The sequence below is a fragment of the Ascaphus truei genome, chromosome 5 (assembly GCF_040206685.1).
Source record: "Ascaphus truei isolate aAscTru1 chromosome 5, aAscTru1.hap1, whole genome shotgun sequence".
Lineage (NCBI taxonomy): Eukaryota > Metazoa > Chordata > Amphibia > Anura > Ascaphidae > Ascaphus > Ascaphus truei.
This window is the reverse complement of record NC_134487.1, coordinates 305,703,799-305,730,877: the sequence shown is the minus strand read 5'-3', so window position 1 is coordinate 305,730,877 and position 27,079 is coordinate 305,703,799. Positions and strand designations below refer to the sequence as shown.

The following is a 27,079-nucleotide window of genomic DNA, read 5'->3' as shown; positions in this document are numbered from 1 at the left end:
AGCCGTCCTGTATATCTGTATATCAGCCGTCCTGTATATCTGTATATCAGCCGTCCTGTACATCTGTATATCAGCCGTCCTGTATATCTGTATATCAGCCGTCCTGTATATCTGTATATCAGCCGTCCTGTATATCAGTATGTCAGCCGTCCTGTATATCTGTATATCAGCCGTCCTGTATATCTGTATGTCAGCCGTCCTGTATATCTGTATATCAGCCGTCCTGTATATCTGTATATCAGCCGTCCTGTATATCTGTATATCAGCGGTCCTGTATATCTGTATATCAGCCGTCCTATATATCTGTATATCAGCCGTCCTGTATATCTGTATATCAGCCGTCCTGTATATCAGCCGTCCTGTATATCTGTATATCAGCCGTCCTGTATATCAGCCGTCCTGTATATCTGTATATCAGCCGTCCTGTATATCTGTATATCAGCCGTCCTGTATATCAGTATATCAGCCGTCCTGTATATCAGCCGTCCTGTATATCTGTATATCAGCCGTCCTGTACATCTGTATATCAGCCGTCCTGTATATCTGTATATCAGCCGTCCTGTATATCTGTATATTAGCCGTCCTGTATATCTGTATATCAGCCGTCCTATATATCTGTATATCAGCCGTCCTATATATCTGTATGTCAGCCGTCCTGTATATCTGTATATCAGCCGTCCTGTATATCTGTATGTCAGCCGTCCAGTATATCTGTATATCAGCCGTCCTGTATATCTGTATATCAGCCGTCCTGTATATCTGTATATCAGCCGTCCTGTATATCTGTATATCAGCCGTCCTGTATATCTGTATATCAGCCGTCCTATATATCTGTATATCAGCCGTCCTGTATATCTGTATATCAGCCGTCCTGTATATCTGTATATCAGCCGTCCTGTATATCAGTATATCAGCCGTCCTGTATATCTGTATATCAGCCGTCCTGTATATCTGTATATCAGCCGTCCTGTATATCTGTATATCAGCCGTCCTATATATCTGTATATCAGCCGTCCTATATATCTGTATGTCAGCCGTCCTGTATATCTGTATATCAGCCGTCCTGTATATCTGTATATCAGCCGTCCTGTATATCTGTTTATCAGCCGTCCTGTATATCTGTATGTCAGCCGTCCTGTATATCTTTATATCAGCCGTCCTGTATATCTGTATATCAGCCGTCCTGTATATCTGTATATCAGCCGTCCTGTATATCTTTATATTAGCCGTCCTGTATATCTGTATATCAGCCGTCCTGTATATCTGTATATCAGCCGTCCTGTATATCTGTATGTCAGCCGTCCTGTATATCAGTATATCAGCCGTCCTGTATATCTGTATATCAGCCGTCCTGTATATCTTTATATCAGCCGTCCTGTATATCTGTATATCAGCCGTCCTGTATATCTGTATATCAGCCGTCCTGTATATCTGTATATCAGCCGTCCTGTATATCTGTATATCAGCCGTCCTGTATATCTGTATATCAGCCGTCCTGTATATCTGTATATCAGCCGTCCTGTATATCTGTATATCAGCCGTCCTGTATATCTGTATATCAGCGGTCCTGTATATCTGTATATCAGCCGTCCTGTATATTTGTATATCAGCCGTCCTGTATATCTGTATATCAGCCGCAATGTATATCTGTATATCAGCCGTCCTGTATATCTGTATATCAGCCGTCCTGTATATCTGTATATCAGCCGTCCTATATATCTGTATGTCAGCCGTCCTGTATATCTGTATATCAGCCGTCCTGTATATCTGTATATCAGCCGTCCTGTATATCTGTATATCAGCCGTCCTATATATCTGTATATCAGCCGTCCTGTATATCTGTATATCAGCCGTCCTATATATCTGTATTTCAGCCGTCCTATATATCTGTATATCAGCCGTCCTATATATCTGTATTTCAGCCGTCCTATATATCTGTATATCAGCCGTCCTATATATCTGTATTTCAGCCGTCCTGTACATCTGTATATCAGCCGTCCTGTATATCTGTATATCAGCCGTCCTGTATATCTGTATGTCAGCCGTCCTATATATCTGTATGTCAGCCGTCCTATATATCTGTATATCAGCCGTCCTGTATATCTGTATATCAGCCGTCCTGTATATCTGTATATCAGCCGTCCTGTATATCTGTATATCAGCCGTCCTGTATATCTGTATATCAGCCGTCCTATATATCTGTATGTCAGCCGTCCTATATATCTGTATGTCAGCCGTCCTATATATCTGTATGTCAGCCGTCCTGTATATCTGTATGTCAGCCGTCCTGTATATCTGTATGTCAGCCGTCCTGTATATCTGTATATCAGCCGTCCTGTATATCTGTATATCAGCCGTCCTGTATATCTGTATATCAGCCGTCCTATATATCTGTATTTCAGCCGTCCTGTATATCTGTATTTCAGCCGTCCTATATATCTGTATATCAGCCGTCCTGTATATCTGTATATCAGCCGTCCTGTATATCTGTATGTCAGCCGTCCTGTATATCTGTATGTCAGCCGTCCTATATATCTGTATATCAGCCGTCCTATATATCTGTATATCAGCCGTCCTATATATCTGTATGTCAGCCGTCCTGTATATCTGTATATCAGCCGTCCTGTATATCTGTATATCAGCCGTCCTGTATATCTTTATATCAGCCGTCCTGTATATCTGTATATCAGCGGTCCTGTATATCTGTATATCAGCCGTCCTGTATATCTGTATGTCAGCCGTCCTGTATATCTGTATATCAGCCGTCCTGTATATCTGTATATCAGCCGTCCTGTATATCTGTATATCAGCCGTCCTGTATATCTGTATATCAGCCGTCCTGTATATCTGTATATCAGCCGTCCTGTATATCTTTATATCTGTATGTCAGCCGTCCTGTATATCTGTATATCAGCCGTCCTGTATGTCTGTATGTCAGCCGTCCTGTATATCTGTATGTCAGCCGTCCAGTATATCTGTATATCAGCCGTCCTGTATATCTGTATATCAGCCGTCCAGTATATCTGTATATCAGCCGTCCTGTATATCTGTATATCAGCCGTCCTGTATATCTGTATATCAGCCGTCCTGTATATCTGTATGTCAGCCGTCCTGTATATCTTTATATCAGCCGTCCTGTATATCTTTATATCAGCCGTCCTGTATATCTGTATATCAGCCGTCCTGTATATCTGTATGTCAGCCGTCCTGTATATCTGTATATCAGCCGTCCTATATATCTGTATATCAGCCGTCCTATATATCTGTATATCAGCCGTCCTATATATCTGTATGTCAGCCGTCCTGTATATCTGTATATCAGCCGTCCTGTATATCTGTATATCAGCCGTCCTGTATATCTGTTTATCAGCCGTCCTGTATATCTGTTTATCAGCCGTCCTGTATATCTGTATATCAGCCGTCCTGTATATCTGTATATCAGCCGTCCTATATATCTGTATATCAGCCGTCCTATATATCTGTATATCAGCCGTCCTGTATATCTGTATATCAGCCGTCCTGTATATCTGTATGTCAGCCGTCCTGTATATCTGTATGTCAGCCGTCCTGTATATCTGTATGTCAGCCGTCCTGTATATCAGCCGTCCTATATATCTATTCTGGAGGCCAGGGTCATGTGTAGTATGATTAGCCCAGATAGGTTCAACTCGTTCCTGTTACAAGCACAACATGTTCTTTGTCTTTCTTCACTTTATTGAGAAAAAGCATAGATTACAAAGGCACTTGTGGATGATGGTATTGGGAGAGAATGTCTCTATGGTGAGTGCGCTTGATAGTCGGGAAAGGTGGAAAGGGATAAGTCCTTACCAGTAGAGCAAATTACAGGAGGGTACTCACTCAGCCAGTGTGAAGGTGGAAAAGGAAGTGCCAGTGTATTCTGGGTATCAAGATAGCCTGGGGACAGACCATCTGTAGGCAAGGCATAGGGGGAAAGGGCAGACTAACCCATTCTGACAGAAAAGCTGAGGTTGCTGTAGCAACTCACTGGCATAATGCAGAGACAGGGATCGCAACACTGTGTCTAACACACAGGCACTGTGAGTGTGTACAGAGCAAATACATGCCGCTGGAACTGAGAATCTGACAAGCAGAAACTGCAAAGGAAAGGGGGGGGGGGGGGGTGAAACAGAAATGTGGTTCTTGTTCCATGACAATATCTGTATATCTGTATGTCAGCCGTCCTGTATATCTGTATGCCAGCCGTCCTGTATATTTGTATATCAGCCGTCCTGTATATCTGTATATCTGTATATCAGCCGTCCTGTATATCTGTATATCAGCCGTCCTGTATATCTGTATGTCAGCCGTCCTGTATATCTGTATATCAGCCGTCCTGTATATCTGTATGTACACACAAATTGATAAAGCATTACATGTTGTGTTTGCTCTCCTATAGAGATAATATTAGCACTGTATGGAGACTGACGTGCTCTCTTCCATCGGATGTGTTAGGCTGCGCTTATAGTGCCGGTGACGGTGACGTCAGGCTGCAGTCGCTAAAAAAATAAAATTGAGATAACTTCCAGCGATCGCGACCGAGCCGTCGCTCCGCTGCACCGCGCTTACTATAAGCGCACGCAACGGCGGCAATGCATTTGTTTTGATGCGACGTCGCGTCGCGTCGCTGTCACCGGCACTATAAGCGCAGCCTTAGACGGATCATCGAAAGTGTCTAAAAACAAAAAGCAGTCAGCAAATGTAAGGAAATATCTGTTTCAGACAAAAGCCAAATTTAACAAAAATATGTGTTGAAAGTTTGTGCCGGAGATTTCAGGGAAACAGTCCTGGGCTCATTTCATGTCTAATTTTATGTTCACATGACCTAATACGTTTATTTTATCCCAAGTCCCAAATTCCCAAATGAGCTATTCTGTTCGGGAAAGAGCAGAGCTGCTGGATAGAATAATATGTGCTGCACAAACGGTCATTTCTCTGCACTCAGCGAGGGAACGCTGCCAAGTGTACTGTAACAGGGACAGATGTGCTTACATGAAGATAATCACTAACACGAACATGTCTGCAGTGAGAGATAGGTCTAATAGTGAGAGATAGTCTAATAGTGAGAGATAGGTCTAATAGTGAGAGATAGTCTAATAGTGAGAGATAGGTCTAATAGTGAGAGATAGGTCTAATAGTGAGAGATAGTCTAATAGTGAGAGATAGGTCTAATAGTGAGAGATAGTCTAATAGTGAGAGATAGGTCTAATAGTGAGAGATAGTCTAATAGTGAGAGATAGGTCTAATAGTGAGAGATAGGTCTAATAGTGAGAGATAGGTCTAATAGTGAGAGATAGGTCTAATAGTGAGTGATAGGTCTAATAGTGAGAGATAGGTCTAATAGTGAGAGATAGGTCTAATAGTGAGAGATACTGTAGGTCTAATAGTGAGAGATAGGTCTAATAGTGAGAGATAGTCTAATAGTGAGAGATAGGTCTAATAGTGAGAGATAGGTCTAATAGTGAGAGATAGTCTAATAGTGAGAGATAGGTCTAATAGTGAGAGATAGGTCTAATAGTGAGAGATAAGTCTAATAGTGAGAGATAGTCTAATAGTGAGAGATAGGTCTAATAGTGAGAGATAGGTCTAATAGTGAGAGATAGGTCTAATAGTGAGAGATAGGTCTAATAGTGAGAGATAGGTCTAATAGTGAGAGAGCCATGACTGCAGTCTTAATAAATAACGTACTTAGTAACACCATATAAATGTTAAGAGAGCTTTTAATGCAGAGACACAGCTCAGCGGGTTTGAAGTGGGGTCCTTACAGCGGTTTGAAGAAATCCCTTTAAAACATATTTACATTTTGGGGGGGGGGGGGGGGAGAATTAAATGTGTTTTTTAGACCCCCCAGGCTTTTATACTGGGAATACAATGTCAGGCGGGCGTTTGGGGTGTTTTATAGTAGAGTTCCTGAGCGTGCCGGAGACACATTGCGGATATCTAGGCGTTAGGCGGTGCACACTTTGTAGTGAGATGTATCATTAAGCGCTGCAGCGAATCTCATGTTCTCCTTTAAATCTGCGGACGCGGTATAAACCTAGCAATCTGCGCCAGATGTCACCAACTGTTACAATTGTGCACCAAAAGTGGACTTGAACCTGCACTTTCCTCTGCGTTGACATGTAAACCCCGGCGTTCTGCGTGGTATTCATGTATGTGCGAGACCCTTCCAGCAGGCCGTGTGCTGTTTGTGTTTCACTTTGCTGAGCAGAGCACGTCTGCACATTAAGGGGCCGGGGAAGATTTGCAGGGCCCCCCTCCGGCAGCGAAGGGGTGAGGGCTGGAATTTAGTCTGCATTTCAGGCGCAGGAGGCAGAGGCCTCAAACTCTGCACAGGAAACAATCTCAGTGCAGAACTTCCATGCAACATCACAGAGTGAAACTAACCACTGACAGCTCTATAAACACAGCGGGGAGGGAAGGAGCCGGGAGGGAAGGAGCCGGCCCTTGTGTGGCAGTCATTGCATTTTGCTTTTGGAGCTGCAGGAGAAGTGTGTGACGCTCTTTTTGATGGGCTCTGAACTTAACTAAAGGGCTGTGCAGACCGACCCTCATTGATGGTTTACGGCTAAGCATCACAGGTAGGACACAGGACACAGGCCACACACAGGGGACACAGGACACAGGACACACACAGGACACGGGACACACACGGACACTGTTACATTGTGTGGTGAAAGCCACTGATATTTTAGATGTGGGATATTGAGTCTCAGTAACGGGGTACCCCGCCGGGGGTCTCTATCATGCGTGTAGTTTTTCTCTGTTGCCGGCTGTTATTGCCACGCTGGCAGGGCGGTAATGTTTGTTTATATTCGGTATGTGCCCTTTTTGAGCTCTGACAGATTATTTCAAACAAAAGGGACAGGTCTGCACGCGGAAGGAACTTCTTTAGTATTTCTGAAGCGAAAGTTCCCAAATGTGGGGGGTTCCAAGTAAATTAGGATGTGTTGCAGGTAACATTTCATTAATTGATGATTTAAAATGCATATGTAGAATAAATACAAAATATGACTACAGATCTTTAAACCATTTTGTTGACTGTGAGGTACAGGCATACCCCGCATTAACGTACGCAATGGGACCGGAGCATGTATGTAACTATGTAACTACAGGTATACCCCGCATTAACGTACGCAATGGGACCGGAGCATGTATGTAACTATGTAACTACAGGTATACCCCGCATTAACGTACGCAATGGGACCGGAGCATGTATGTAACTATGTAACTACAGGTATACCCCGCATTAACGTACGCAATGGGACCGGAGCATGTATGTAACTATGTAACTACATGTATACCCCGCATTAACGTACGCAATGGGACCGGAGCATGTATGTAACTATGTAACACAGGCATACCCCGCATTAACGTACGCAATGGGACCGGAGCATGTATGTAACTATGTAACACAGGCATACCCCGCATTAACGTACGCAATGGGACCGGAGCATGTATGTAACTATGTAACACAGGCATACCCCGCATTAACGTACGCAATGGGACCGGAGCATGTATGTAACTATGTAACTACAGGTATACCCCGCATTAACGTACGCAATGGGACCGGAGCATGTATGTAACTATGTAACTACAGGTATACCCCGCATTAACGTACGCAATGGGACCGGAGCATGTATGTAACTTTGTAACTACAGGTATACCTCGCATTAACGTACGCAATGGGACCGGAGCATGTATGTAACTTTGTAACTACAGGTATACCTCGCATTAACGTACGCAATGGGACCGGAGCATGTATGTAACTTTGTAACTACAGGTATACCCCGCATTAACGTACGGAATGGGACCGGAGCATGTATGTAACTATGTAACTACAGGTATACCCCGCATTAACGTACGCAATGGGACCGGAGCATGTATGTAACTATGTAACTACAGTATAGGTTTCATATTTTCCTTTTCCTTAAGCACAACATTTTCCTGCAGTTTGCTTGTTCATTTTCAAACATGAATCTACTTTAAAAACGGCAATTTGTTTGCATCGGAAATAAGCTCTTTGAAACTTGTGAAGAATTCCTTATTCTAGTTGGTGTGATGTAGGCAGACTCCTAAATGCCCCGGTCATATGTAATCTGCAGAAATAGTAAGTGAACTGGGAGATGAAATGGTCCTGACAGATGTGTGTCTTTCACACCCGTGTTGCATTGTGTGCACACGCACGGTGACATTATTCATCGTATTATTAAACGTTTGAAACCTCCTATCAGCAATGTTAGGGAAAAAAGTAAGGAAAATCTGTTTATCTTTTATTGACTTCTGTAGCGATGAGCTAACTTTTATTACCAGAGATACAGACAAAAAGATATATATGTGTATGTGTATGTATATAGGTTGCAGACCTGCCTAAGACATGCAGATGAGCATACAGCTATATTTGCATATATATACCCCCTTGAGAAAGGTCCTATTCCAGGACCGAAACGTCGGATTGGGTGACATCTTTTTTATTCAGATGCCCAATACAGTTTTTCATGATTACTGAACCGAGTGCAGTCTTTCTTTACCGGACGAGAGAATGGTAATGTTGTTTTTATATATATATATATATATATATATATATATATATATATATATATATTTACACACTCACATTACCTGCATTTAAAGGAGTGCCCCTGATAATTGGTTAGTGTGGTAATAATTATCATTGTTAAAAGCAAATTCTACAGCTGCAGGTAAAGCTTGACTTTGAGCAGCAATTTTAACTTGTCAAATGACATAATATCATGTGATTAATTAGCAATTTGTTGCAGATCACTGCCGTGCATTTACAAAGATATATATTTCTGAGCGGCACGCCATGATCTTGTGCGCACTGTATCTAACGCTGTGTATATATATATTCCTTTCAGATTCTGCACTTTGAAAAGCTCGAGCACACACCATGGAGGACTTTGAGCATCGCCGCGAGCTCAGGAGGCAGAAACGCGAGGAAATGCGCATAGAAGCAGAAAGGTAGAGTGCTGGTTTCTCTCTCTCGGGTCTGAACGTCACGTCAGAATAACGCTCTGCATGTTTCGGTTGGCGCCTGTTCATGCGTGCCGGTTACAGTCTCCGTTACGGCAGTATTAAGGAAGCAGCCATGTTGTATTTCCAAAAAAGGTCATAAATAATGTTTTGCGCCAGCTTCTGTATGTTGGTCCAAATAAGGCATGTGCAGCATGGCGGCAGAGAGCGCTATTTATAGACGATGTCTCCCATGTTCAGTGGGACTCTTTTCCTCACTGGGCACATTCTTAAGTATGAATCAAAGTCTCGCGGCTGCAAAAATGCAAAGAAAAAAAGCCCCTTAAGAAGCAATGGAATGTTTTCTGCTTTGATAAATATGGAGCCGTTTGTATTCCAGGTTTGCCCCAGCTCGGCAGACAAGAGACTTTGATACATAATCCCCATAATCTTTTATTGGCAAATTCTAGATACAATTTTTTTTACTTGCAACAGCTACCTTCAGATATGAATAAGAGGTTACATTTATTATAGTACATTTCTATATTTAGCGATATTTTTAATAGAGGCTGCTAAAGTTAACCCCTTGTATAGACAGAGTGAACTTGAACACATTCCAAGGAGTTGACCCTGGAGGTATTTTGATTCTCTTATCCCTTTTCTGAGGCACAATATCCGATGCGAGGTGATAACCTTACATTCCTCTAACGTTACGGCTCCATCTGATAGTCCGTGAATATGAAGCGCTGTACCACAGAAAAGTGTGAGGAAATAACAAATACTGTACATCCACAGACGTTCATTAACAGATATTTGGCATCTTTGTTAACTGCCGTTACTTTTTCACTTTATCTTCGTACTTCCCTGTCACGTGTTCCAATAGTTTGTAAGATCAGAGAATTTAGACATGCGTTTCCGTGGTGTACATTACTACCAATGTGAATATCCTAAGAACACAACCAATTGAAAAACCCAAATCAATGGAAAATTGTAATAACAGCAACTTTTATTTGTCAGTCACAATAGGTCTCTTAACTGGTCCCTAAAAAAAGCAGAATTCATTTTATATTCCGGTTTATTTTTTATGCTTGTGGAGTTAGGATTCTGAGCCTAAGTTTGAAAAACGAATAAAATAAAAAAAAATGCTAGACAAAATAGCACATTTCTAAGGACCCTCAAATCAAGTATATATTTCTAAGTGGAAATGGGACTTTAAAAATGTGTTTGGCTAATTTGAGAACGTGTGTTTGAGTAGGACCGTTGTTTCCCACACAGGGCCACCTACGAGTCGTGTCCGCCCCCATCACGTGTAGCAAAATGACCTTCGAGTTTGATCTATAATCCACAAATCCCACTTAAAAAGGTTTTGGCATTTGTTGTTCTTCTGCATAGCGATCCAAACTCCCCTGCAGCTGTGAACAGAACGGCTTGTGGTAAAATCACTGTATCTTTGGGGACCTATTACAGAACTCTTCTTGGAAGTATGTACAACGTATGTATGGGAAAGTACAGATTCTCAGTTACATGCATTATTTATTCACGCTGAATACCGATGTTCCAGTTACACATGTTGGTGGCATTAACCTGTCTATTTACAGATAAATGAACAATTTGATACAATATTGGGTGAATATGGTCAGGCTTCAACTAGGACTTCTCAGCGTGAGCTCCTTATAAGGCTGCGTCCATAGTTTAGCAGTCAGCGCTCCTCCGCGCTCACGCTGAGGCTCGTCTGCGCAATCAGGAGCGATTGCATGAACTAGCAGACGAGCCAGTGTCCGCGATCGGGAGGCGGCGCACTGACGTCACTGGGCCAATAGCCCACAAAGCGTCAACGTGATGTTGACACTGCTTCGCTCAGATTGGGTGTTTTCAGCCGACAGCGCACTCAGAAACAGGTTCTCCTGTCGGCTGAAAATCCAGCGCCTCAGCACGCTTGCGGACGCTCGCGGGAGCCCCCTCTCAAGACATCCTCATTGAGGATGACGGGGCTCATCGCGGAGCGTCCGCACAGCTCAGCGCTGACTGTCCTTCTATGGACGCAGCCTAAGTGTATATGAGTCAGGGAATTCATACAGCAATCATACCTCAGTGAGTCAGCCTCTGATTATGTGGAGTCCAAGCTATTCATGAAACTTCCCTTTAACTTCCTTTTTTATTTAAATTCTGTTCACATACTTTGTTATAATAACAATGTGTTTTATTGTAGAGAAATGTTAAAGTTAAAACATGTCTTGCTAGTGTTCGTGTGATGACTGTGTGATAATTGATCCATAAACAAAGCTGTAAAACATATTTTAAAGAACCAAATGCTCCCCCCAAAATGTTTTTTCACCCTACTTTGGGAAGCAGGGCATCTCCGAGGCTGAACTGCGTTACTTTCAGCTGCAGGGACCCCCTGCTCCCCAAGATACTCATCTCCGTAGGGGGTCTGGTAGCAGATCCGCAGATGTCAATGTCCAGGCTAATGGGAAGCCGCAAGGGATGACGTCATGGCTTCCTATTGGCTCACGTGACGCAGGAGCTTTAAATTCGCCATTTCCATAGCCCCACATAGCCCACCCAGAGCTGCTAGTGGCGCCCTCTATGGAGCTTAGTATCTCGGGACGCAAGGGGGCCCCGGAGCTGAAATTAACGCCGTTCAGTTCTGGAGACCCCCAGCTTTTTATTTTTTACCTATTGATTTTTTTCCCCTCAGATTGGAACCGGAGAGCCCCCTATACTATTTGTAGCTTTGGGGAACCCTCTAGTTTCCAAGACACTCCTTTTGTTGCAAGTATTTTCCTCCCCATTAAGCCAATCAAATATGGCAGATCCCACAGGCTGGCAGGAAGGCGCGATGTCATTGCAGGGATGACGCTGTGGCTTCCTATTGGCTGAACATTTAAATGTCTCGGATGTAACACTAGCAATTAGACCTGTAAGTATCTTGGCAGCTTTGGGGCCCCTGGACCTTGCAAATAGTTTTGGTTGCAATGATGTAAAAAAAAATCAATATTGCTGCCTTAACTTACATCCCACCATATCCCTAATACACAGCTAATAGGTCAGGGGGGGCCAACTCAGTCCGCAAGGGGCACCAACAGGTCAGGTTTTCAGGATATCCCTGCTTCAGCACAGGTGGCCACTGATTGAGCCACCTGTGCTGAAGCAGGGGTGGATAGCCCGTGAGGACTTGAGTTGGCCACACCTGCAATAGGTGTTGATTGTGATCCCCCTGTTAGAAAGGGGCTCCGGGGTTTGTGCCTACATGTGAACCACTGTAAAGACTGGTATGTTTGGAATGCCAGGATTACAATACGGTGAGATCAGGAACAAGCCAATTTATAGGAGGCAGATTCAGTCCAATCTGACAGCTCGTGGGAGTGCACATGGCAAATCTTGTCTGAAGATTGATCAAAGACAAATAAATCCCTCGGTATTTCATCTGACACATAACATTCACTTCTTTCTGGCGACCTGACATTGCTGTAAAGAATGGATGCTCGTCATATAAAATGTACACACATTCATATTTACTAATTAATCAATTAAACATTGCTGTTTAATAAGAACCAAACCTGTTGGGAAGTAAAAGTCTGGTACAAAAATACTGTACTAGATGTATCAATCAAGGACACCCTATTGCAGGGGCGCATCAAGGACACCCTATTACAGGGGCGCATCAAGGACACCCTATTGCAGGGGCGCATCAAGGACACCCTATTGCAGGGGCACATCAAGGACACCCTATTGCAGGGGCGCATCAAGGACACCCTATTGCAGGGGCGCATCAACGACACCCTATTGCAGGGGCGCATCAAGGACACCCTATTGCAGGGGCGCATCAAGGACACCCTATTGCTTGGGCGCTCAACTCCAGTCCTCAAGCCTCCCCCCACCCCCCTCCAACAGGTCAGATTTTCAGGCTATCCCTGCTTCAGCACAGGTAGCTCAATCAGTGACTCATTCCTTGACTGAGCCACCTGTGCTGATGCAGGGATATCCTTAAAACCTGACCTGTTGGAGGGGGGGCTTGAGGGCAGGAGTTAACTTCTGCTCTACTGATTTCTTTGCCCCAGGCTCTATAGAGCATATGGACCCACTATTCCAGCTTGGAATAAAGGGGAAGGGTGAGTGTGAGTGTCGGTGCTGCCTGGGTGTGTGCCAGGGTCCCAAGCGCACAAACAGGTAGCAATAAAAGATCTCATAATGCATCGCACACAGAAAGGAAAATCATTGCAAACCTCAGGGCTTTACCTCATCTTGGTATATTTATTCTGCGGAGACATTTAACAGCACAAGTAGCACACTGTGTCGGGGGTCAGAACCCCTTCGGTAGGGGTACGTAGTGAGACTTTTACATAGCTGCCACGCCGTGGATAAAGAGTGGATGTGGTGCATACATTTTGAAATCGCAGCAATTTGAGCAGCTCAACATTTTAATAAAATCAGCACTTCTTTAAAGTATCAATGTAAACGCTAGGTAATGACTGACCAAGAACTACAGAATGTCAACGGTTTTAGCATCATCCGCATGACGCTCTGATAAAAATGATGCTCAAGGTTTTAACGTGCCATACCTCTGTAAATATACTGTGTGTTTCAGTATGTATGGTACTGTATGTATGTGGAATACTCACACTGGGTATAGAAAGCCTGCGCTGATGTGGATGAAACTTTATTATTCGTATTTTTATTGATCCACAATTTATTTCCACTTTTGTTTCTCTTTTGTGTTTAATAACACACACACACACACACACACACACACACACACACACACACACACACACACACACACACACACACACACACACACACACACACACACACACACACACACACACTGCTGTTACATTGAACATTAACCCCATTCCTTATTAATACCGACAGGACAGCCCATCCCCGTAATACATGTGTTATCCTTTACCTATTTCTTTGCACATCTGCTTTTTATAGGCCTTTGATTTAGCACATCCCCTCCGTGTTCCTACAAACGGTTACTTCCATGTCTGAATAAGGCTCCGTCCTGCCCGCCAGTGTCTTCTGTAAACATTCAGTATACAAGTTTCCCTTATATGGTGAACACGCAAACTTGCTGTTCCTTGGAAGGTCACTAGTTCAGATAAAAGAATCTCGCTGCAGCCTGTACATGAACATTTGGGCAGGGGGGCAGGGGGGTAGGGGGCGGGGGGCAGGGGGGCAGGGGGGTAGGGGGCGGGGGGCAGGGGGGTAGGGGGCGGGGGGCGGGGGGCGGGGGGGGGCGACTTCTACTGCATTTAATACATTTAAACATATTTTTTATTACACTGTGTTTTGAGCAGTGAAACATAATGTTGTGGCCAAAAGAAAGCAACATTTAGTTGAATGATTTTTTATTTTATTTATTTATAAAACGTGTTACCAGGAAGTAATACACTGAGAGTTACCTCACGTTTCCAAGTATGTCCTGGGCACAGAGTTATAACGATACATGGTTACATTAAAAGAACAGGGTTATCAGTCAATTCACAGACTTTTGATGGCTTAACTCCACATGGTAACTTTCACATGCAGTAAGTAATTGGCAATACAGCTGCTGACAAGAGTTCTTAAGATGCTCCATCGTGTGTACCCCATCAGTGTTAATAATCATCTGGATGGCCAACAGTTAATACATACATAGAATATGTTATCTACATGAATGATCCAGTGTCTGAATAGCAGCATTTCTCAACTCAACTGTCAACACCGATCTGCTAATAATACGAGTTACAGCCATATCCTGTAGATTCAGTTCAGTTCCTGGGGGTTCTGTTGGCCATCCTCAGAGTCATGGGGACCACCATTGGCCCAGGCACCACAGCTTGAGAAGCATCGTTATAAATAGTTGTGGTGATTGTGACTATACTTGTGTGTGCTTGTGTTTAAACATATTGGTGATATGGTTACGCTTGCTGTTTTTATTGAATGGAATTATTTTCCTACTTCTTATGTTTTCCTGTGACTTTGACATTAGTTTTTTTCTTCTTCTGAATATGATCTGCTTCTGGGAAATAAAAGCAGCAGCTGCAGCTGCAGCAAGTCGTCTCATCATCAACACATGTGCAAAAGTAATGTGTGTACAACATACCTGTTCTACTACCCAGATAACAACACACCATTGTTCCATACTGGGAAATGCTTGGGACAAAATTGATCAAAAGGCCCTGGAGTAACCAACAAAATTGCAATTAAAAACAGAACGTTTACATATATATCACCACAGAATTCTGTTTGTTGGCCTCCTCTGTGATTACTACAATACATGTAGAGGGGTCTGTGTATATCAGGGCAAGCAACTCTGCTGCAAACAAACAAACAAACAAACAAAACTCTATCAAAGAAACAAATCACATTGATATCAATGGGACTTTTTTCTTTGCTACATATGGTGTAGTTATTTTGCCCCAGAATTTCTTTGCCTTAATACATCTGCCCCGGTGTTTATAAAATTAGATGACTTGATATATCATTATTTGTGATTGTTCTATATGATAAATCTGCAATACCACTAAACAGGCTTTTTAAAAATAAAAGATTGGTATTGTAAGTGTTTCTATGTTAAGGTAATAACACAGAGGCTCATATTTACAAAGCGGTGTTATGGCATATGATGTCTTCTGGAGCCTGAAGATAAGTAAACCCAGATTCACTACGCTTCTTTAACCTGTTAAACGTGATGTTAAACTACATTAACGCTGTTAATTATAACACATCTATATATATATAAAACTGAAAAATTGTTTGTCTGTGGGTTGTTGCTGATTGGTTGGTGGTGGCCCACGCTCTGATTGGCTTGCGGGGTGGGGTGATGTCACAAACAAGGCTACACACGCCTTCACCCTCCTCACACCGCGTGCCCCTCTGACCGAGAGACACACGCTGTTCAGCGAACTCCCTAAACCCACATCAGTGCAAACCCACCCTAGCAGGATCGGCAGGTACCATCCACCTCACCCGCCGCTCACACCCTCCATCCGCCGCTCCTCACTTCCACTCGCCCTGCCGCCTGACCTCAACGCCCCGCCGCCGCCTCGCCTCAACCGCCGCTTCACACCTCAACGCCTGCCGCCTGATACACACCGCCCGCCCCGCCGCCGTTCCTCACCTCAATGCCCTGCCGCCTGACACACACCACCCGCCCCGCCTCCTCACCTCAACGCCCCGCCGCCTGACACACAGCACCCGCCCCGCTTCCTCACCTCAACGCCCCGCCGCCTGACACACAGCACCCGGCCGCCGCCGCTCCTCACCTCAACGCCCCGCCGCCTGACACACACCATCCGCCCCGCCGCCGCTCCTCACCTCAACGCCCCGCCGCCTGACACACAGCACCCGGCCGCCGCTCCTCACCCCACTGAAATAGGGTATTTGCTAATCATTTAGATATACCAAAGAGTGATAAATATCTTCAAAATATCACTACCTCAAAAATAATGGGTGATAAATATCTCCAAGTGAAGCTATCTAAAAAACTGAGGGTGGGAGGAACGACAAGATATCAATAATGGCCTGAAAAAAACATAAATCTAATCTAATGAGCACAATTATATATAATTAATACAATAATGACTTATGCATTTAATAACCCTATAAAATAAGGCGTTAACTCAGGGGGAATATCGCACGTTCCTGTTTTATTAACTATCACATTGCTTGCCGCCATTTGATAGCGTTTAATTAATCTAGCCCATGTTTACCAAGCATTCTTCTGCCATAATCCCGTTCCGCGTTGGAAGAGACTTACAGCCTATAGTCAGTGCGCAGCGAGGTTTCTCCCAGCGCTGGATGGAGGCCTGTGGCAGAAGTCTGCTTAGTAATATGGTCAGTGGCGTAACCACCATACTGCCAAACCCCGCAATGCAGGGTGGCCACGAGAGCGTAGGTGGGCTCTGCCGGCCAGTGCTGGAAATTGGGCCTGACGGAGGCCGGAGATCGAGGCTCAAGTTCTGCGCTGACTGATGCCTCTCTGCGCCTCACTGCGCCTCACTGCGCCTCTCTGCCTCTCCCTCTCTTCGCCTCTCCCTCTCTGCCCCTCACTGCCTCTGCCTCTCTGCCTCTCTCTGCATCTCTCTGCGCCTCCCTCTCTGCGCCTCTCTGCCCCTCACTGCCTCTCCCTCTCTGTGCCTCTCTGCCCCTCACTGCCTCTCCCTCTCTGCGCCTCTCTGCCCCTCACTGCCTCTCCCTCTCTGCCCCTCTCTGCCTCTCCCTCTCTGCGCCTCTGTGCCCCTCCTTCTCTGCCCCTCTCTCTCTCTCTGCGCCTCTCTATCTGCCTCTCCTTTTCTGTGGCTCTCTGCCCCTCACTGCCTCTCCCCCTCTCTGCATCATCCTGCCTCTCCTTTTCTGTGCCTCTGTGCCCCTTACGGCCTCTTCCCCTCTCTGCATCATCCTGCCTCTCCTTTTCTGTGCCTCTGTGCCCCTTACGGCCTCTTCCCCTCTCTGCATCATCCTGCCTCTCCTTTTCTGTGCCTCTGTGCCCCTTACTGCCTCTCTCTCTCTGCGCCTCTCTATCTGCATCTCTCAGCCTCTCCTTTTCTGTGGCTCTCTGCCCCTCACTGCCTCTCCCCCGCTCTGCATCATCCTGCCTCTCCTTTTCTGTGCCTCTGTGCCCCTTACTGCCTCTCCCTCTCTGCACCTCGTCCCCGCATCAAACAGCAGTGAGAGAGAGAGACCAACATTACACACAGACAGACCCCGTGTCCCCGCCCGTCCCCCATGGCTGACTGAGCACTTACTCACACGGAATCTGAACAGCACTATCTCTTATCTTATTAGAGGGGTTGGGGAGTGTGTGTGTGTTTGTGTACTTCTGTGTGGGTGTTAGTGTTACACAGTGGGTGGAATTGTGTGTGTGTGTGACACAGTGTGAAATTTTGTGTGTGTGACACTGTGACTATGTGGAATTGTGTGTGCTTTGTGTGACAGTGTGACACTGTAGAATTTTGTGTGTGACACTGTGAACTTGTATGTGTGACACTTTGTGTGTGAGGGGGAAATAGAGAGCGTGCGTGTGTTTGCGTGGGGGGAATAGAGTGTGTGTGTGTGTGTGTGTGTGTGTGCGTGCGTGCGTGCGGGGGGGGGGTTGTGTGTGTGGGGGAAATAGAGTGAGTGTGTGCGTGCGTGCGTGTGTTTGGGTGGGGGGAATAGAGTGTGTGTGTGTGTGTGAGTGCGTGCGTGTGGGGGGCTTTGTGTGTGTGGGGGAAATAGAGTGAGTGAGTGTGTGCTTGCTTGTGTGTGTGTGTGCGGGGCTTTGTGTGTGTGGGGGAAATAGAGTGAGTGTGAGTGAGTGAGAGACCCTAGGGGAAACAATTTATTTGAATTATTATTTAGGGGGCCCTTCAAAAATTTTTTGCAGGGGGTCCCAAAAAATGTGGCTACGCCCCTGAATATGCCACTTAATGTCTTTCTCCGTGTGTTCTGCTGTTTCATCATAAACAGCAAGTTCAATCGCCTATTTATTTCCTGTACCGCCATTTAAATCCGGCAATGATGTCATCACAGAGGCAGAAGAAGCGTAAAACTAAACTGTGACGTTAATCGTTAAGCTGGAGTAGTACAAGGTTACTAAACCCCAAGCTGTGCAACAGGATCACATGTACTATCTGGAATTGCTGGTGGTTACATTATGGCAGAGTGCAGGTTACTTGTTTGGAGTAATATACAGTATAAGGGTTTAGACGATCACAGTACGTGAGATGTAGCAGGGCAACATGACTAGATTATTCTATTTATATATTATTATTGTACAGCCCTGCAGCATCTACATACATTATTATAACCACACATATGAAGCTGTAAAACTCCTGAGGGAGAAGCACAGCCCAAGAGGTCATTTCACTGCCTGGGTTAAGACCATTTTGAATCCCAGTCTAGCCATCCTTGTGACTTTGAGAAAGTCGCTTTAGCTCCCGGCACCATTAGATTGTAAGCTTTTTGGAGCAGAGACATAAACAGGCACAACGCCTGTGTTTAGCATGCACTTGTAACAGCCACATTTTCCAGTCCCATTTATATTACATTCTATTTATGTGCTATTAAGCTACGCACACACTATTCCAATCCAGGCTCAAGTTAAAGAAAATATCTCTGGCCATTTTAAAATCCTGTGGGTATTCTGTACATTTTATGGGACTATCTGAATATAAGCTAGATATCTCACTAAGCTGTCACCACAAAGTATGTAATGAATAGATGCTTTATTTCTCCACCATATGAAGTTAGTGTGCCTCTTGTAATAACAGCGGCCAATCTATGTTACACTCCCACAGGAAGGCCTAAGCTTTTTGCTGCTTTTCTTGGGCAACTTCCTTTAGTGAATGTGTTAAAATCAGTTATTATCAGTGAATTATTGTCCCAAAAAGGGACTTAATATAAATATATTAAAATGAGGGCATCTGTTAAACGTGTATATCCCCTGTGGGGGCTCCGTGTATATTCAGATCTCTTGCTTTGCATTTCTTAACAGTTACTAGACTTGCTGCAATCTGCATTGGACAAACCACGTTTTTCCAAATGTACTTGTATATATTGGAGCATTGTGTTTAATATGCATGTCCACTGCACAAGGATCCCCAGTCTGGTGATATCACTCAATATACAAAGCATTTCTAAGCATAAAGCATTATTTGGGCGTAGTGTTGGGGTGTCACACAAAAGCAAAAACACACTCCTTTAAATACGGCATTGTTTTTTGTTTAATGCCGCTTTACAGTCTGCAATCTATTATAATTAATTACTGTATTTCTAAATTCGATTTCAAATACTATTTCACTTGCTGCATGAAGCCTGCAAGTCAATATTATTACAATGTTCCTTTGCCTACTTCAGCAGGATTTGACTTAAATATTCTGGCCAAAAGCCTTCCAGCACATCAAGGTGAACCCCCACCAGGCAGATTCTGCGCTCACTTTAAATATTTACTCCGCACGCCCCCCTTTCTGTTCTTACTGAAAAGAGCTCTCTGACATTTTACACATGTAGGTAAAGTATAAAGTCTGCACGGCCGAGTTAATTAAAAGATTAATTGTGGGTCGGTAAAACGTGAATTTAAACCAAGGAGGAGGTTCTAATTCTCCAAAGATTAGTATTCACAGTCTGGTTAATTGCTGAAGCAAATAGGAAGGAGATTTATATTGAGCAGGGCTGAGTTTGGGGCATGGTTATTTCCAATGTCAGCAGAAGGTGAGACACGCAAAGCTCCACCCAAGGAGTGCCATAGTGACAGAGGAACTGAAGTTTTGCCAAGACTTCAAAGGAGAAGAAAGAGGTGAAAGTAAATATTAGGTTGATAATCTAATTTAATAGATTCACAGTAATCTGCCTCTGTTTTGATAAGACCGCAATATGCATGCAGTGTATCGGTTAATGAACTGAAGCCTGCAAAGCAAACCTGAGCCAATCAGAGTATATCATGTGTAAGAGATCTGAGATCTGAGAAACTAATTGTTTGAATTCAAACAGCAAGAATTGCGAGTGCAAGCACAGCAGTATGATCTTGTGACCGTGATTTACAGAATATCGGGGTCCATGGCATTCCATTCCAGAGAGGCTGCAAAACCAAACTGCAACAGCATACCTGGGAGAAGCCCCCCAATGAGGCCTGTCCCGGCCTGAGGCTCAGCCGCAGGAACTGCTGTAATAAGTACAGGCATACCCCGCATTAACGTACGCAATGGGACCGGAGCATGTATGTAACTATGTAACTACAGGTATACCCCGCATTAACGTACGCAATGGGACCGGAGCATGTATGTAACTATGTAACTACAGGTATACCCCGCATTAACGTTCGCAATGGGACCGGAGCATGTATGTAACTATGTAACTACAGGCATACCCCGCATTAACGTACGCAATTGGACCGGAGCATGTATGTAACTATGTAACTACAGGTATACCCCGCATTAACGTACGCAATGGGACCGGAGCATGTATGTAACTATGTAACTACAGGTATACCCCGCATTAACGTACGCAATGGGACCGGAGCATGTATGTAAAGCGAAAATGTACTTGAAGTGAAGCACTCCCTTTTCCCACTTATCGATGCATGTACTGTACTGCAATCGTCATATACGCGCATAACTGATGTAAATAACGCATGTGTAACAGGCTCTATAGTCTCCCCGCTTGCGCACAGCTTCGGTACAGGTAGGGAGCCGGTATTGCTGTTCAGGACGTGCTGATAGGCGCATGCGCGAGCTGCCGTTTTCCTATTGAGCGATATGTACTTACTCGCGAGTGTACTTAAAGTGAGTGTCCTTAAAGCGGGGTATGCCTGTAAGTTGCTGACCTCATTCATACCCCCTCATATACTGCTGACATCAAAGCTACTCCACAGAACAGAACTATTTCTGTTTTAACATACCTTTCTATCAGTGTCACTCAAAGATAATAATAAGAGAATGACTATATAATGTTACTATAATAATAATAATAATACGAATAAATAGTTTTAATGCATGAAGTAGGAACTCCCTGTGAAATGAATTTATTAACTGGTTCATTTATAAATACAGCCTTGATCTTCAATCCCATTCCCTCAGTTTCCCCCTCCTCACACTCATTTTCTCCACCAGTTGGCCACACACACAATTCCCCCCACAATAATTACCCTGCCCCATCCACAAAATACATACAAACCCCCCTAATACAAACACTGCCCACTTGCCTTGGGGATAGTCTCAGTCCCCTCCCACACTAGGCCTGCCTCTTTCCTCCGCGCCGAGCCTCTCCTGCCTGTGCACGCCGGAAGTCGGCCTCAGCTTCCGGCGCGAGAGAGAGGCCCGGCGTGGGAGAGGGAGGCAGGCCCGGCAAGAGGCCCACAGCAGCTGGGAGAGCCAGGGTCCGGCAGCAACCAGAGGTCCGGCAGCCAGACGCAGGCGTTGGGCTGGACCTCAAACAAACAAAGGATAAAAGGTCATTAATAAGATAGACAATATCTTCACTTAAAATAAAACATGTTCCTAATATTCAGAAAACAGATGGGTGGTTCATTTAGTTCCTTAGTCTGCTAAGCAGGACTCTCCCCTGTTATTATCCCAGGGTAATAAAGTGAGCTGTGGCTCTTCTCACTCTAAGTGCCCATTTGCAGCAACATGTCCCCAGCACGCATCATTTTCTCTTTTGTGCCTCATTAATAATAATTTATTTGTACGTTTATTACACTGACATTAGCTAGGAAAGCGTGCAGCTGTTTTTCATTTTTAAAAAATCTCCGCTGACTCACCCTCCCCTGCAAAGCTTTCACATGACTTTTATTGTTTAGAATGATAGAAGTACCCAGCATTCCCCCTGAGACGCATGAGCATGAATGGAAAACAGAATAAAACGATGCGCTATGTACGTCACGAAGCAGATGTATCTGTCTTGCATTTCTCACTGTTGTTTTATAAGACTATCAGTTCAAATGATGTTTTGCAGAGCGTGAAGACAGAAAAGTCCAAACATTAGTTCTGTTGCATAGCAAACCATTTCACTGACTGTACGGCTGAAGAGACGGCAGTTTGAGTGGCGACGCAATTACCTGTGCTAAAGTGAAAATAAATATACTTAGGTTAAATTATTGAGGTTTTGGTCACATTTAATGACATATCAGATCTACAGAAGAAAAATAATTGAAGTCTCTGACGCCTACTTTATAATTGTACTTAAGAATAATTGAAAAATGTCCTAGGGATCAACAAACCCAGGGCAATTTATATTGTCCAGTCAATCAGGACAAGTCGCTCCGTCCTCCAGCTGAGTTTTGCACTCTCAAGCCGGGAGGTGAAATAGAGGAGATTGCTCCCAGAGAAAGTGGGCGTTCGTTCCGCATTCTGATCGGAGTTGCTATTCGACCCCCTGAACTAAGTGCTGTTAAATTGATGCATCTCTGTATTTAGAAATCAGCCCTTTGTGTTTTTTGAAGTGTGAAACATTCTGTAATATTAGATGCATGGAACGTACAGCACAGACTATAGAACTGTAGGTAATCCTAAGGCTGCTTAGTAACACAATGTGATGCTCAATATATTCTCTTATTTTTCTATATTCTTAATTCTTAAGATCTGGTATTCCTGGACCTGGTGCCATGTAATGTATTTCAGCAGTAATTTGTTATTATCCCTTTCATCTGTGGCAGCAAAATGTTTCTGAATCAAGACCTATTGACTCTGCAGTGCCAGGCTCACCAACAGGTTTCCCAGGGTCCAGGATGGAAGACGTTACCGGGGCCCTGGGAAACATTCATGATGAGTGGGAGCGGTTTGTTGAAGGGGATGGTCAGCGTTTGGTGGGAGAGGGAGGTGAGAGGAATTTGAGTGGCCAGAAGCTTGTCACATCCAATTCAATGCAGGAGGGGAAGTGCTGGAGACTAAGCCTGGCAGAGGAAGGAGCCTGGCTCTCCTCCCCTGAGCAGTTCTCTCCCACAAGACACCGTATGACCCATTTATAAGGCTCATTGTATGTGTGGGCTGTGAGTTAGTCAAACTCAACCACTGCCTAAGGATCCTGCATTGCAGCCAGGAGACGTGGCTCTGGCCCTCACTGTGCATGCGTGTCACTGCTTCTCTGCAGCATAACGCCGTTGCTGGGTATATAGTATTACATTTTTAAATGTACATTTTGTTCTTGGCTGAAAAAGTGAAAGATGCTTAAGAGAAACAGCCCATTGTCAATCAAAAATAATCATTTGCTCCTTTCTTGAGAATTTATACCGTTTCCAATGTTGTTGCAATTTTTATTATTAAATTGATGAGCACATACAGTACTTTGCTTTTTTACTCGTTTTTGTTTTCAGAGATTAAGAAACGCCATTAGAATGCCTCTAAATGTACGCAAAGAAGTCAAATACTTTCAGTGTATTTATTTTCAGGCAACTGTTCAAGAGCAATAGGGAACATTTTTGGCAAGACGTTCTTACTTCATTGATTGTCATCACAGTTTCACACGATTTAAATAGTTCTTTGTTCTCCATGCTGTAATAATATCCCTGAAGCATGGCATGTTCTTTATTTTGTTATAATCAGCCTAAGGGCATTTAGAAACAGCAGGGAAGAAAAATCTTCTCATGAGTTAATAAATATTTACATTTATTTCAATATCAAGGAACTTGGACCTTACCGTATATGTTGTTTGATATCACAGCAAAGTAGTATCGATCTTACAATTTGAGCAAGTGAGGTCAGTATGTAGTTGGGTTTAGCGCACGTCTGAATTAAGGACCTGTATAGTCTTCACAGTTCTTGTAAATGTGTTTTTCCAGTGAAAACTTTTAAGGGGAACATTTACTAAGGTGTGATAGTCTGTGGTTGTGTGTTAAGTGCCATGTAAGTCAATGGATCGTGCTTCTCACACTTTTTAAGGAGTCTTTCGTCAAGCGTGCAAATCAGTAACACCACAGTGCTGTCTGCTTTGGGGACTTGTAGTTAAATGTCTTAATAGGTGGAACAATTAATGCTAATTTCAGCTCTGGCACTTTGACCCTTGCCAGGAACCGACCATCGTGCTTTCTGCCATGTGTGTTTCCATTATACGATTTAATAAACAAAAATTGTTAGTAAAATAGCTTGAGACAATCCCACCCGGGAGATGAATCCACATGCTCTTTGTGATCTTGGAGAAGTCACTTTATCTCTCTGTGCCTCTGTTTGGTGATTCAGCTTCTACCCTTTCTTTTAGGCGGTATTCATTTGTTATTATGGAGGCCGTCTTGGTAGTAAGGGCAGTAGATATATTTCCCTGATTTCCTGGGGTATCTCCTTTGCCTTGCCATTCTTATCTCCAGGAGACCCCTGGTTCTGCTCATGTTTGAGCCTACTCTCTCGGCGTGACTGGACATATACTTTGCCCATCAGCCGCATTATTGCTCGAGATGCAGTAAATAATGAGGACATTAGCATGTTCTCCTGGCGGACTCGCTTGAGCCGTATAATCCTCCTGCTCATGCAGGAGCTAAAGGAGGCAAAAATTGTTGAACTAAGAGTTGCTTTGAGGTGAAACTTTAGCCGTTGTGCTTTGGGATATCCTCTGAAGCAGGCCACTGAAATACGTTTTTGTTTTGGTGAGGAGGACTCAGCAGTTCTGCCAGAATTCTGACGGCGTGTTCCTGAGACGCAGATCCTAGATCGGTAACCCCTGGCGAGCGACTAACCAGGTAGGACGACAGGACATCATAACGTGACCCCTACGAGAATGGTATCCACGTGTTGTGTGTCACGGATTTGTGAATTGATGAAACAGTGTGCTCACCGTGGTGCTGACTTACCTGTTTATTCCTCTGATGCTGCACTTCAATTACCTTACCTGTAAGTAAGAATAGGGGCTTGTGGCCTAATACAGTTACCTGTCAAACTTACTTAAAGAGGTCTGTGTTTGTCTTCTTTTCATTTGTACACATATTTGGAGGTTCCCTGGCATAACCTTGAAGGGCTGAGGAACCAAGCCCTGTGAAGACTACAACACTAGACCCTCTTCATCTCGAATTATTACGGACTATTGGTTGAGCACTGGTAATCGGTTTTGTTTTGTGTAAGCCAGACATGTATTGTACTATATGGAAACTGGGGCCCCTCCAGAGCTGAACCCTGTTATTTGCACCTCGGGGAACACTTTGGTTCATGAGATACTTACTGGTGAAGTTACCTGTGTTGTTGCTGGGGATTTAAATGTCCATCCAATAGGAAGCTGCAATGGATGACGTTGGGGCTTCCTATTGGTCCATGGGAACTGCAAGATTTGGCTGCCATTTTATTTCCCTCCAAAGAACAAGATCACGGGTAAAGACACTGGTAACTATCTTGGGAACATGGGGGTCCCCGGAGTTGAAAATAGTGTAATTCTTCTGCATTGAACCCAGAGTTCCTATCCTACAAAAAAATAAAAAAGGCCAGGTGGGACTGTAGCTTTAAGATATGAAATGCGCTTAATAGAAACGTGGTGAAGAATATATTCAATTTACAAAAGTAAAAATGCAGATAAATCTCTTTGAACATTGGTGGAAGGCTTGTGCCACGGCTTACGTTTCAATCATTTTAATTTACAGTATCTACAAAACCTCAGCGGGCGACAAGGTTCAGCGTTTCTGCTTTCAGTAAAGTCATTTAACCAGCGAATAACATTATGTTGTGGAGATGTTGACCATATTACTAGGATAAGAAACGTGCCCCCCTTAAAGCTATCATTTCTCTCAAGGACTAGTGAATGTAAAGTAATGTATAAATATCCAGAATCCTGTTTTTAAATGAAATTCAATTTCTCCTTAGAACTCATATTACATTTGGCAAAATATTTTCTTTTAGTTGAAATGGTTCTGTAGCTTTTTTAAACGGCGACATCAACAAAAATACAGTTCTCAAAATAGAGTATCAGGGATCGCGCCCCGAGCGCAAAGTTATAGGGTGCGCAAGCACGTCCGAGCGCAAAGTTATAGGGTGCGCAAGCACGTCCGAGCGCAAAGTTATAGGGTGCGCAAGCACGTCCGAGCGCAAAGTTATAGGGTGCGCAAGCACCTCCGAGCGCAAAGTTATAGGGTGCGCAAGCACGTCCGAGCGCAAAGTTATAGGGTGCGCAAGCACGTCCGAGCGCAAAGTTATAGGGTGCGCAAGCACGTCCGAGCGCAAAGTTATAGGGTGCGCAAGCACGTCCGAGCGCAAAGTTATAGGGTGCGCAAGCACGTCCGAGCGCAAAGTTATAGGGTGCGCAAGCACCTCCGAGCGCAAAGTTATAGGGTGCGCAAGCACCTCCGAGCACAAAGTTATAGGGTGCGCAAGCACGTCCGAGCGCAAAGTTATAGGGTGCGCAAGCACGTCCGAGCGCAAAGTTATAGGGTGCGCAAGCACGTCCGAGCGCAAAGTTATAGGGTGCGCAAGCACGTCCGAGCGCAAAGTTATAGGGTGCGCAAGCACGTCCGAGCGCAAAGTTATAGGGTGCGCAAGCACGTCCGAGCGCAAAGTTATAGGGTGCGCAAGCACGTCCGAGCGCAAAGTTATAGGGTGCGCAAGCCCTCCGAGCGCAAAGTTATAGGGTGCGCAAGCCCTCCGAGCGCAAAGTTATAGGGTGCGCAAGCACGTCCGAGCGCAAAGTTATAGGGTGCGCAAGCACGTCT

The 27,079-nt window shown here is 44.3% G+C and overlaps 1 protein-coding gene across 9 annotated transcripts in view; it reads left to right on the top strand.

The window, feature by feature from the left end:
- CALD1 (caldesmon 1) overlaps positions 1-27,079 on the top strand; it is a 255,486-nt gene that overhangs the window by 129,788 nt on the left and 98,619 nt on the right. For 8 of the 9 annotated variants that reach the window (XR_012801944.1, XM_075603039.1, XM_075603040.1 and 5 more), the window contains one exon: positions 8,898-9,000. Coding sequence is in view for 8 of the 9 variants with exons in the window: in XM_075603039.1 (XP_075459154.1) it covers positions 8,930-9,000 (71 nt within the window). In the remaining variant the exon portion in view is untranslated. Of the gene's footprint in view, positions 1-6,445; positions 6,600-8,897; positions 9,001-27,079 lie in introns of those variants that run through there. The other variant, XM_075603041.1, reaches the window with a different exon arrangement.